This window comes from Naegleria lovaniensis, assembly GCF_003324165.1.
Source record: "Naegleria lovaniensis strain ATCC 30569 chromosome Unknown tig025, whole genome shotgun sequence".
NCBI classification, from domain to species: domain Eukaryota; phylum Heterolobosea; class Eutetramitea; order Acrasida; family Naegleriidae; genus Naegleria; species Naegleria lovaniensis.
In genome coordinates, this window is record NW_025407847.1 from 345,972 (window position 1) to 359,775 (window position 13,804).

Sequence of the window (13,804 nt, forward strand, 5' to 3'; positions counted from 1 at the left end):
TCCCATTCTAAAGTCTCAAAAAGTCAAAGTAAACAATTATGGCTTGCATGGTTATTATTTCCAAATAGTACAATTTTATTGAGTGCTTCCTAGCAATGCAACACCACGTAACTTCCACTTGGATTTGTCCTCTACACAATTCAATTCCACACTGAAAATATAAGTCAAATCATTTCGAGTCTTATTTCTGTAAACAGGGCATGTGTAGCTATTCTTCTTCTTATCTTTCTTTTGATCATCCTTTGTGGCTGCTGAGATGTGAATAACAGGAAGCTTAGTATACAAAATTTTAGGTTGAGATTCTGCAAGACGAATATTGGTTCTATCCCAACCACCACCCTCGAGATACAGTCCATGAATGTAAACACCCTCGCTTGGAGGTTCAATAACATCCTTTTCATCCATCTTAGTGACTTCTGCCTTCAATACCACGTCATCGAGAGCCCATCCAGCATGTGATCTGGTAACTTCTTGCTGCACAGCAGTCAAAAAACCTTGAGGATTATAAAAACCTGTGAGACGGAATGAGTTTGGTCTGCCTTCTGTGAGCCATTTATACAACTGTTCATGTCTTGACTGGAGTTCAGAGAACCAAAGACCAATTGTTGGAGATTCCCAAGAGTATTTCTTCCAAATGTCAGGAACTCTACCGTCGTAAATATTGTTCAAAACATCAGACAAAGCAGCACTCATGATGATTGCACCATCAATAGCAAGTTTCAAGTTTTGAAGGTCTGTTCTCACCATACTAATGAGCTTTTGGAGTCTGTCAATTTCTTGACTGAGGAAAACGTTCAAAGAATTTCTGTCAAAACCTCCTTGTTTCTTAATTTCAAGATCAACATGGTCTCTCTTGAAATCTGCCGGCATATTCTTTAAGAATTCTTCAGCCTTCCTGAATACAGCATCTTCTCTTGTTTCTCCAGCTGCTCCAGAACTTTCTTTTGGTTGAACATCTAGAATTGTAGAAAGTACACTCTTTGATTCTTCGGTACGGTAGGTAATATCTGCATTAGGATGCAAGCCAAACACTTCTGGGTTGTCAATAGCAGGAATTTGTTTTTCAATGAAGTCCACAAATTGTTCCTTGTCAATTTCTTGTACCTTGTCTCCAACAAATGGAATGGTGTAACCATCAAAGAATTTAAATTCTGTCTTACTAACATCAGGGGACAACCATTTTTCGCCATATGTCTTGAAAAGGAGACGATCTCTTTCGTCAGTAATTTTACCACCATAGTGAACATCACAAATCATGTATCTAACAGTTGGCCAACTAATTGTAGGTCCTTTCTTGATGTCGTCACCAATTGAGGCAAAATGGTTCTGCAAGAACAATAATGAAGCGCTCAAGTCAGCAAAGTTGAATTCGTAAGGAATGTTCCATCCTAGATAACCGAATTTCTTTCTTTCAGAAACAATTGAACTGAGGAAGCAAATAGTATAGATAAGTGGCTTCCATTCTGGTCTCTTTGAGGCATCAAGCATATCTTGAGTAACCCATTCGAAAGCATTCTTCATACCTGCCTTAATTCCTACATCACCTTCCAATGTTAGTTTAATGGACATTTGCAAAAGGCCGATTGGGAATTTTGGATGAGGTTCACTTGTCAACCAAATTCTAAAGTCTGGATGGATGTTTTCAGCATTCTTGATCATGTCTTCAATTTGGCTAATGAACTTCAATCCCAAGTGGCAATTCTGTAAGAGAACCCAACTTCCGTTAGCAAATCCTGTCTGTATGTATTCAGTTGCTCTTGGTTCTTGTCCTTGACCCATGGAAATTGCCAAAACGTCCTTCTTTTGATTTCTTGCAAGTCCTTCAATTGCAGATGTTGGATCAGAACCGGGGCTCAATAAGCACACAAATGGAGTCTTATTGTCACTTTCTTTCCAAACACTGTCTAAAGAAGTTGGTACGACATCAAGGTACTTCTGTCCCAAAGCAGATCTAATGTATTGCATTGCAGCTAGAATAGTTCTATCTTCTCTTATGGAACGGATCAATAATAGTTTTTCGAATTCAGTTAAATTACTATATTCTGGTACCTTTGTTTCTTCTGGTTTTTCTTCATCATAGAACTTCTTCCACAACTTGTCATTCTTATGAATCTTTTCAGGTAATTGCTTGAATGTCTCCAAGTTGAAAAGACTCATCACATTGAGCCATGCAATATCGGGAAGCCAATCAACTTTTTGTCTGACCTTGCTCAAGTCTAACATGGCACCTCCTCTCAATAGAGTACTGAATTGATCGAATGGTAACTTTCCTTCTCTCAATTGGATCTTACATGTCAACAACAACAGGAACAAGAATTTGTGTCTCTTGAACAAACCTCTGCTAATGTATCTGTAAATGATGAACGTGCATGTTTCCTTAATGTTATGAATTCTTTGAGAGGCCACTGGAGCAGGTGGAGCAGTTTTTATGCCTCTATCAAACAAGTGTAAGAACTGATTCAGAGAAGTTTGATACATTGGGTTGACCAAAGACATTTCTACAATTAAGAAGTAGAGAACGCTTCCTCTAATTGCAACGTCTTCGTACTCCATTCTGGCTTTGTTGATTCTCTCCTCGGTATCCTTAGCATTGTTCAATTTTTCTTTGATTTCAGCTGCAGCCTTCTTGGTTTGAGCCAACACTGCAATCAATTCTTCGTCTTCAATTAGAGACTTATCGGATTCTTCAGAAAGTTTTGAAAGAAGCCTGGCTTCAAGTTCTGCCATGATTTGTTGGTTGTGATTAATGTCTTCTAGGATCTTTTCTCTTTGTTCTTCAAGCTCAGCCTTTTCTTGTTGGATGACATAGCCAAGAAGTTGTTGCTCAAGACCTTTCATAGTAACTGTAAAGTCAATGACATTGCATTTGGCAAACAGTTCTGGACTAAAGTTTGGATTGGCAATTTTCGTTGTGAGGAAGAGTTTGAAACTGTCGTCATAGTCAATTGCCTTGTCTTGAATAATGACTTGTTTTTGTTTACCTTGAGCAACGAATGACTTTTCCAAGAGTGGATCTAACATTGGATCAATCTCTTCTTCGACATTTTCAATGATGAGAGGATAACCATTTGAAATTGCCTCTTCGAGAACATTTCTAAAGTACTTGTCTGTCAACCTAGCAATTCTTAGATTGTGCTTTTCAAACTTCTTCTTTAACCAAGCCAAACCTTGTCCTTGAGGGTCCACCAACAGAGCCCATTTGGATGACTTGGTTAACATAATGGCGTTTTGGATAGAGTGAGAGTCTGTTGGAAGACCTTCAAGGTTCCATGCACCAATTTGAGCTTCAGTGGTAAGCAAGTCAACAATCTTGTCCTTCTTTTCATCCTTGTCCTCTTCTGTGACAGGAATATCTTTCTCTTTACAATCAGCATAAAAGCACTTAGAGAGAAGAATTTTACGGAATTCGCTGTTGAATGGACCACAATACGAAATAAAGGCACATGCTAATGCAACATCTCCTGTTAGCTTCTTCAATCGATCGGAGAATTGATTGGACTGTTTGCTCCATCTCTCACTTTCTCCTCCAAGAGATCCAATCAAGCTAGTTGCTTGCTCCATAAATCTTCTGGTTCGTTCAGCGTCTTCTTCCAAAGCTTCCTTTTTACGAGTTTCTTCTTCGAAGATTCTTTGCTTCTCTTCAAACTCTGCTACAATCTTATTTAACTCTTCCATTTTCTTGTTAAGATGTGCAGTGGCAATAGCAAGCTTTTCTTCAGCTTCTCTCAATCTTTCTCTCTTTGGACGAACATCCTTTTCGACATTGTGATATTCAACCATCGCACGAACCCATGTACACAAGTTTGAAGCAGCGGACGATGATGATTTGATAATATCATATGTAAAGAAGCTATAGTTAATGTAAGGCATGAGCAACTCTACAGTTTCATCCGTAATTTCGTCTTGCTTGAATTGTTGAATGGCTTTTAAGAAACCGGCATCTGCAGTCATCTTTTGTGCTTGAGCATACGAGTCTTCAATAATTGGACCAAGCTTTTCATCGTTCACAATCTTGACGTCATTAATTGGGAAACCTCTAAGTAAAAGCACACCATCGAAAACTGTCTTAATAGCTTGTGCAGGAACGGTGTATGCTTTAACAGTTTGAATATCTTTGGGTTGAATGGAGGCAACAGCTTTTTCAGCACGTTCAAGAGCAGGTTTAGCCTTTTCCAAATCAGCCAAAGCTTCTTTTTTGCTTTGTTCGACGAGATTGTGTTCCTTTTCAATGATATCCTTTTCTTTTTCAACTTCAGTCTTCTTTTCCAAGGTCTTGGTCTTACTCTCTGAAACCTGTTTCATAATTTCTTCAGCTTTAAGCTTAGCTTCTGCAAGCTTCTTTTCTTTAATTTTCAATTCAATTTGCAGCTTTTCGACGTCTTCTTTGGCATCATGCAGTTTAGAAAGACCCATAGCCACGTTCTTGGCCTCCTTGTCAATTTCTGCATACTTTGCTTTGTAGACGTCCTTGTACAGCTGAATGAAAGACAAATAAGATTTTGGAGTAGTATGTACTGCTCTTCTGAATCGTTGGAAGTATTCTTGTGATACCTCATTAATCTTGTTGTGTACGGCAGCCATATGCTTAATAAGACTTTGTTTCACTTCAGGTGTACAGTTAATCTTGTAGTCGTCCAAAAACTTTTTAGCAACGCTGACAAGAGCTTCCTCAGGCCATGGGAAGAACCAGTTCACAGAACAACCGCTGATTAGAGCAGGGAATTTCAAAGCTCTACTTCTGAACTTCTCACTAACGGGAGAGAAGCAAAGACAGATGTGCAAATTATCTCTGACTCTGTTAATAAAGAATCTATAAAGATTATCATATGTATCGTTTCTTCCAATGGTTGTTGGGTATAACCGTTTGGCAACAAGTCTCAAATCGTTAATTATTGAATCAATTTCTTCCTTCATGAATAAACCAGAAACCTCACCCGAAGATAAAATACTGTTGATGTATTCCAGGAAAGTCTCATCCTTAATTTCATTGTCAGTGAAAATGAACGTTACAGGCTTTCCTTGCAAACCTGCGATCTTGTAGAGCTCTCTTAAATCTTCAAAGAAGTTGTTTGCGTTGTAAGTCTTGTGTAATACAATTTGCTTAATCTCATATCCAGCAATAAACGAGGCTAGCCGTGTTAGAGATTGCTTTCCTGAACCACCAACACCCACTAATAGAGCATTACCTCTTGGCATACTCAAAATTCTTGAAATACGAACTAGATGTTTAAGAGCCATGTCGAACAAAACTAAATCCAATTTCTTGATATGTTTTCTTTCGGCATTGTAGTTCTTCATGAAACCCTCTACTCTGTCTCTCAATGATTGAATAGATTCAATTGGTTCATAAATCTTTGGAGCTTCTTCTACAACCTCATCAGTATCTTCGTCAATAATAGGATCTCTGAGGAAGTTAACGAAATAGCCAAGTGGTAAATTAGCCATCTCTTTTCCAAAGTATTTATCAGAAATAGTGGTCACTGCTTCATCAAACCATGCCTTATCTTTTACATCATTCAGCCTGTCAGAAAATACTCTGCCACATTCGTGCTTCCATAAGCTCATCAAAATTTGTGGGGTTCTAACAACGTCAGCTGGGCAGTGCATTAAACCTTGGTAAACTCTTGACAAGTCTCTCAAGTTAAAAATGTAGTGGAATTTCTTTGGTGTTGGAAGCATTTTTTCCTGAATTAATCTCCAGAATTCAATAGTTGCTGGAGTAATGTTGTTAGAAATCTTTAAGATATCATCACCAAATCTAGATGAATTATATCTTCCTCTGATAATTGAACCATAGATTTGATCGATAGATGCAGCTGTTGGAAGAGTAATGTTCAAAATGGCAAAATGTCTCTTAAGTCTTTCAGGAATATCGTTTTTACCCCCTCCTGGGTGAGACATTGCTGCAATAAATTGAAGATCTTCTATATGAATAAATTCTCCAATCTTGCTCAAGCTGTAAAATCCTTTTTCTTCGATAAGCTGTCTGACAATTTCATTAGTCACTTGGTCACCCCAACTGTTAATCTCTGGCATGTTAATATCATCGATAAATACTACCATCTTCTTATTTTGGGGAGGACCGTAAACTCTGAATCTTTTTTCAATATTATCCTGAATAGTAAATTGGAAAATATTGTGGGTTGTTGCAGATGAAAAGTTAATCTTCTTGTACATCATTGTTTCAGGATCAAGGTTGTATAAATAATTTTCAATGGTAACAGTCTTTGCAGTACCTGAACCACCTGTAAATAAAATATCTCTCTTTTGTTTGGCAAGGGTCTCAATAAGGAAGGTAGTTCTCACTGAGTCTGATGTTGGAACGTAGAGTGTACTGAACTCCAAGTGATCATTTTCAGGATAAATCCAAGATGGAATTACACTCTTCCAATTTTTCCATTTCTTTGAGGTAACATCAACAAAGAAGTCAAATATTGTTTCATCATCGGACATGTCCGTCGGGAAGCTAGATGCTTTCGTCTTGATGTAGTCGCTAAAGAATTTTCTTGCCTTGGTTTCTAAAAGACCACCAATGGACCATGCAAATGAAAACCAGAAAAGCATTTCAATATGAGGCTTCTCGAGCTTAATTTCTCCATTCTTTGAATGCTCTTGAATTAATTGGGTAATAATGCTGAAGCAAGTCATTGCTTGGTTGACACGAACTACATTCATAACCTGTTTGAGTTCTTTCTTGATATAATCTAAACCAGCATCAATGTGAGCTTGGAATAAGCTTCTTACAATTGCCGTTTCTTCTTCTTTGAATGGAGGAACAGGTACTTCATTGCTTGGAATGCTTTCATTGACTCTACCTGAAAATCCCTTCAATCTTGACTCCAAAACAGGAGCCCAACCAAGAATTGATTCAGAAATGTAAATTTGACCTGCTCTTGAAACTGTAGCAGGGGATGCATTGTTAAGATTTTCAACTTCGAAGCACATCTTTACGTCAGGAGACATTGCAAGTCTATCACCATTTGCCAATGTTAGTAATTTGTTGTCGTCAAGCACAGTGTTCAAATTTTCAATCCAAATAGCATCGACTGGTCCGTCACAATTAATCCAGATATGTTGTTTCTTTTGCTTGTTTGCTTGTTTCCAAAGATCTGAAAATATACCATCTGTCCATTCGTTTGCAATCACATCCAATTTACCAAACATTTGATTTGCAGTAATAGCCTTTGGATTCATTCTGAGTTGCTTGTATGGTTTTTCTGGATTTAAAACACTTAAGGTTTTCAGCAATACAGAGTAACAAGCACTCTTTCCCGAGCTTGCTGCACCTACCACCATGATACCGTGACGAACCAAACAAGTTTCATACAATTGAATAACCTTTTCAACCCATGGTGTGTGGTTTTCGAAACCTGCCTGTTTGATTTGTACTTCAAGTTGCTTTTCCAATTCTGGGAAACGTCTCTTTTCTGGATTTATACCAGGGAATAAATCTTCAACAAGCGAATTAAACAAAGGAACGTCTTCAGCAACAAGTTTGGAGGTATTCATGTCTCTTAGAGTTCTCATAAGTAAGAATGGTTCAGATTTTTCAGGGTTTGAACGTTTAGTTTCTCCTGCAGTTCTCAAAACTGATAGGATGTTTCTGAGACCAAAGTCATAGTGAGGCTGTTTAGAGAGTTGTTGTTCGCACAATCTGTACAACACATCAAACTTCTTTGACAAAATGTCATTCTTTTTGTAACCTGCAGCTGCAAGCTTGACTCTAATAATAATCTTTCTGTCAGGAACCATCATTGCCACACCTCTAAACAAGACTTTAAGGTTTTCTGGAAGTTCTTGTCGTCCTTGATAACCAGGATTCATAGTAATGAAAATGGCTGTCTTGTCATCCAGTTTGCAAGGTTTACCATCAGTGAAGGTAAATTTCTTCTTACCATCTCTCATGGTTGATAAAATGGACTGAATTTGTTGGGCAACAACACTCAACACTTCAAGTTCAATACGGTTGAATTCGTCAAAATCTCCCCAAGCACCACTTTGAGCTAAACCTCTAAAGATTTTACCCATGGCTCTGTAGTCCATTTGGTCACTGCAATTGAACACGACCACATATTTACCAAGAGTTCTACCAAGATCTTTTACAGTTTCTGTTTTACCTGTACCTGCAGGACCTGCTGGAGCGCCTCCAAGTTTCAATCCAATTGCCTGGGCCAATGTAAGGTAACATCTATCAGTAAGAGGTGTAATAACAAGTCTTTCCTTACATCCTAAATACTCAAAGCAATATTCTTGATCAATATCAGCAATAGATACGATACATGTGTCTTGATCAGGCTTCCAATAGAATCTTGCTTGTTTTTGCCAATCAAAGTTACTCAACTCTTTGACCTTATCTTTTACAAGCTCAGCGAAAACGTCCTTTTGGTGAACCTGAATGGTAATGAGAGTTTCAATCTTGGTTCTTTCAAGAGGGGTTAGTTCTCTTGTAGTCAAGGTTGTCAATTCACTTAAAATACCATCAATTTTTTTCAAGCTTTCATTCATTGCTCTCTTATCGGATTTTGCAGCCATAAGAGCAGTTTCGCACTGAATCGTCCAAATAAATTGAATACCTAAAATTGCTACTTGAGCTGGATACTTCTCAATAAAACTGACAAGTGCCAAAGTAGAGCATTCTTCTGCTGCATCTCGTACAATAAATCTCAAAGTTCTTTGCATTTCTTCTTCCAACTTCTGAAGCCAGTCCTCAACATTACCTGCTGCAACTACAGCATCATTCAAAGGAACAACTTCACCTTCAGGAGAGTGCATACTCAAAATCTTGTTGTCTTGTCTTGCATCAAAAGTAATCTTGGCAATGCTATCGAAAATAGTAATTAAAGCAGGTTGAATTGCATGAGGATCTGATGACTGTGATAAAATTTCAAGTAAAGCAGTATCCGAGTTGAAATAGAATCTTGGGAAGATATCTCTTTTTTGTTCGAGATATCCTGCCAATGCCTTTTGACATTCCTCAAGACTGACTTTAAGTGCTGGCAACATTTTCAGCATTTCATTATCATAACAAAATCGAATAACGTTTGGTGTTGCTACTGCCTTTTGCATAATTTTTACCCAGTTCTTGTCGATGTGACTAAATTTCTTATCCTCATGAGGAAGTTGTCTCTTGATATCACCACTTGCAAAGACTGGTTCAAGATAAAGCCATTGAGATTGAACTTGTCTCCATGCTTGAATATTTTCAGTGACTGAAGTCAGCTTTTGCATCCAGCCAGATGCAAGTTCTCTGAATGGTTCAAGGTATTTTGATCCCATAATACCTCCCAAGTTCATTTGAGCTTCTTCTAATTGTTCCATCAATTCTTGGGTTTCTGTACCCTTCAAAATGATTGGGCCACGATGCTTATACTCGGCAAAAGATAACTCTCTATCTTTCCATTCTTCTGTGAGTTTTTTCAACTTTTCTTCAATTTCCAATTCTTTACGAGCTGAGTTACAAACATCTTCCACTTCTTCCTTACATTCTAATAAATTAGCCTCGAGGATATCTTTTAATTTAAATACCTCATCTTCTTTCTTAAACTTCTTCTTTGCCAAGTCCTCAATTTTCTCCCAGTGTCTTGATCTCATAGCTGGATGTTTAAGCGACTCAAGTAAAGGTTGAAGTTCAAGGAAGTCTTCAATAGTTTTTTTCAAGTTTTCATAGGCCTCAATACCTTTCGCTGCCTTCTTAAGTGAAGAACACTTTGTGGCAAACTTGTTCACTTCGTCGGTAATGGCAGGGAAGTCAAGTTCCGACCAGAGTAATTCTCCATAACTTCCAACTTGCTTCTTAACTTTGATATATAAATCGTACAAAGTATCGTATAACTTTAACATTTTCTTCATCTTGGTTAGTTCTGGATATTCTTGTTGAGGAAGGCCGAATAGCTTTTCTCCCTCTTTATAGACCTCATACTTTCTTTCTCTTTCTGTAAACAATCTTTGGAATTTGTTCAACCGTTCTCTGGCCTCTTCTGGAGAAATGTCAGGAACCATTGGGCCGTTAGTTTGGAAATCTGCCCAAAATTGTGCCACGTCTTGTTTAAAAATCTTGACTTCTGAAATAAGTTGCGTTTTGAAACCGTTTTGCACTTTTGAAACTGTTTCGTTAACCTTGCTAGCAAGTTTTGTTAACTTTTCCCATTTTCCTGTGAGGTCGTGAGCTTCATCAAATTCTTCTTTTGGAACATTGACGTCATACTTTTTAAGAATTGAATATCTATCCAATATCTTGTTAAAATGATATTCAATCATTGCTTCTCTAGATCGAACATCTTTAACTGTATCCATCACAAATCTCAAATCCTCAAGTGTGGTGATTTCAGGATGAAGGCTCTTTGTTGATTCATCAAAAAGAGTCAAATAATAATTTAACTCTTCAGTGGCACTCTCATGTAAATTGTTGGCGTACTGAACCTTCCATTGTGTAACAAGTTGTAGCAATGAATTCTTCAAGTTATCAGCGTCCAAAGTAAAAGGACCTGCAGTACTGTGAGTTTGCATAGCGTTAATTTGACCGTCTAAGACAGTATATTTGTTCAACTCCTTCTCAAAATCATCCAATGTTGGCTTCTTGTCAACACATCGATCAACAAACTTTTTGTATGCAACTTGCTTGTCTTCCTTCCAAAGATAGCCATAACTTTCAAATTTCGAAACAAAGATACCAATTTCCTTGGATATAGCGTTTGCACTACCGCTTAAAACCATTACAGTTTTAACAATTTCGCCATCTTTAGATATTTGTTTGTAAAAATGAACATCTTGCTTACACTTCCAAGGTTGAATGGCCTTAGTTGTTCCAAGAACTGACTGAATTAATCTGTCGAACGATTCTTGAATTTCATTCAAACTTGGCTTGAGGATAATCTCAGGGATGTTCAACTCTAGACTAATCTTGAAGAATGGATCGCTATGTGTATCTCTCTTTGTTCTCATTCTAAAGTTATGCAAAGAAGCAGTCACTGATCTTGTAAGTGAATTCAATAGGGTAGTGTGATAATGGTTCTTAAGATCGGTGATTAACTCTTCAGTCATGATTTGCTTTGCCTCCTCGAATGGGAAGCTAGAAATCACCTCTACAATGTCATCCACTGCCCTTTCAATTTCCAAACTCTTGTTATATAGTTGCTCTGAGATTTCTTTTGAGTGTTTATCTTGCATATCCACAATTTGATCGAGCGTGTTATCGTTACTTTCTGGAATATTGAAGAATGAGCAGTTAGAAATATCATTTAAATTCTTTTGAATTCTTCCATCAATAATGTCATTAATCTTCAAAATGACATCTTCTAACTTTTCTAGTGTCTTATTGATTCTCTTCAAATACACAGAAATGTTCATCGAGGTCCATGAAAGAGTAGTGACACCAGGTTCAATTCTCTTCTCTAATTCTTCAATGTGAGGAGCCAACAAAGGTTTGACATCATCTTTAACCATTGACAAGATCCTTAATCGTTCCTTCAGCACAAAAGAAAGCTCGTTGTAGTAACCCTTGTATTTTTGCTCTTGGATCAATACAGTCTTAGCAGAATCTGGTATTTCAATTCCTAGTCTCATCAGCCACTTGCTCTCTCTGATGAGTTGAATGATTTCAATGTCAAAATTGACAAAAAGTTTGTCATCTAAACGGATTAGAAGTGTTGCTAGTAAACCATCTTTTGCTTTTTCTGCATACTTTTTCCATGCATCCAACCAGCTTGTTTCAAATTTAATAAGGCCCATTAATACCTTATTATATGTCTTAATAATTTTCTTAGATTCCTTGCTTTGCATGATTGTGGGAATTTGTTGGAACTTGGACATTGGTTCTTCTATTCTTCTCATTAATTGTCTGCACCATATCACTTTACCAGCAACTGGAGGAGCATTTCTAACCAAATTGGGTTTTGTCTTGTACTTTTCATATAACTTTTGGATATTTTCTAGTTGGAATCCATAGTTATGGAAAATAACAGTGTACTTGTTTTCAAGCTCTGTTTGCAAAGTTTCTCTCTTCAGAATGGTTTTGAATTTCTTCAATACTTCTAGAGCTTGTTCGCTACTAGAAATATTTTCAAACCAGGTATTGATGAACACTTGCAAGTATTGCTCTAGATGAACAACCTTCTTATTGAAAGTCATGTATTCCTTATCGAAGGCATTTCTTTGATAATCTAAAAGGTTTGCTGACTTTCTCTTCAACTCATCTACATAACCAAAAAATTGAGTAATAAGCTCATCCATTCCTTCAATGTTATTACTTCTAAGAGAATGGAACTGATCAATGGTTAAAAACAATTCAATTAGCGTATCAATTCTTCTGCAAAAGAGTCTTAATTTACCAAAAATTTTCAACTCGTCAAAGTCGAACTCTCTTCCTTTTTGTTGTTGAAGTTTGGTCTTCTCGGCAAAGTAGCAGCCCTCGTATTCTTCCTTTAATCTTATACAAGTTTTCAAACTAGTTAATAGCTCGTTTGTATCTTGATCCCACAAACGGCCATTTTTCTCAATATTGTATTTACAGTTTTGGATAATCTGGAGACTTATCTTGACCAAAAGTTTTTCCATCTTTTCTTTAGAACTATAGTATTTAGCAATATTGTACATCATGCTAATATTCTTGATTAAACTAGGGAGTATTTCAATTATGTGTGATGGAGGTGAGTTGTAGAGCGGATCAATGTACTTTTCAAGAGAAGTGAGATATTTAACATTATCTTTGGCCTCATTGATTGCATCGGTTAGTGCAATATCACAATCTATCCATTCCTGAGGTGCTTGATATAACTTCAAAGCAGAAATAATTGCTTTATATTCTTCTCTCTTCAGTTGTTCCATCACACTATTTAATCTTAGGAATCTGTTTTTCCAATACTCAATTTCAGCTGTAGGTCCGAGCTCATTATCCATGGGTTTGTTATCATCAATGACTCTTTGTATTTCCTGTACCCACATTTTCACCAAATTCTCATAATAGCCCATCAAAGCGAGGTTATCTTTCGCTTCTTTGATGGCTGTTGGAGTGTTGGAAATGAGTTTATCTGTGGCTGGTCGTGTTAACGTGATTGTTGGTGATTTGGATGAAAGAGCCTCTCCTAGTTTATCCGAAAATCTTTTAGTTGTGTTCAATAACTCTTTAGTTTGTTCGGATGATGATTTTCCCCAATTCATATCCTCGGCGCTGAACACAGGAATAAATACCTGATCAATCACGGTGTGCATATTGTCAATGACATTTCCATCTAGAACACCAGATATAAACGCATCAACAATTTGTGCTTCCTTCGAAGGGACTGGTTGATTTCCTCTTCTGATGAAATATAAAACTTTTTGTGTTTTGTGCGGAAGGTCCTGTGTGGACTTGAGCGTGAGCTGTGGTTCATTGTTTTTCTCTGGTGGAAGCAGAGAGAATAAAATGACAGGAGTTGCAGCATCCCCTTTCAGGAACGATTCCATCATATTCTCATTGTTGTCGAGAAGTTGTTGGATCTGAAGGGTCTTTACTTGAGGGAACGCCTCCTCAATTCTCTCAGAAATATATTTCGATCTGATATCCCTGATGACCATGACGAATATTTTTTGTTGTAGTTTTTATTTTGTATTCAATTTGTAAAAAAAGCGCGGGTCAAGAAAAAAACCAGGCGCATTTTGGCCCATTTTCAATTAACATCAAAGACGATGTGAGTAGATCCATGTTGCAATGTCTCAAACTCCAAAAGTTGGTTGAACCTTGCAAGCTCACTCATTCAGGTCCATTCTTCTTATTAACCCATCCATGAATGTTTTTAAGACTTCATGTATCTCTCTCAAAGTTCAATCA

At 37.3% G+C, this 13,804-nt stretch overlaps 1 protein-coding gene across 1 annotated transcript; it reads right to left on the bottom strand.

The window, feature by feature from the left end:
* Positions 1-75: 75 nt before the first annotated feature.
* On the bottom strand, positions 76-13,551 carry C9374_005806 (uncharacterized protein; the record flags this gene model as incomplete). The annotated part of the gene is made up of 1 exon (XM_044695597.1): positions 76-13,551. One exon carries the CDS (start codon positions 13,549-13,551, stop codon positions 76-78), a length of 13,476 nt encoding a protein of 4,491 aa, XP_044547693.1.
* Positions 13,552-13,804: the final 253 nt, after the last annotated feature.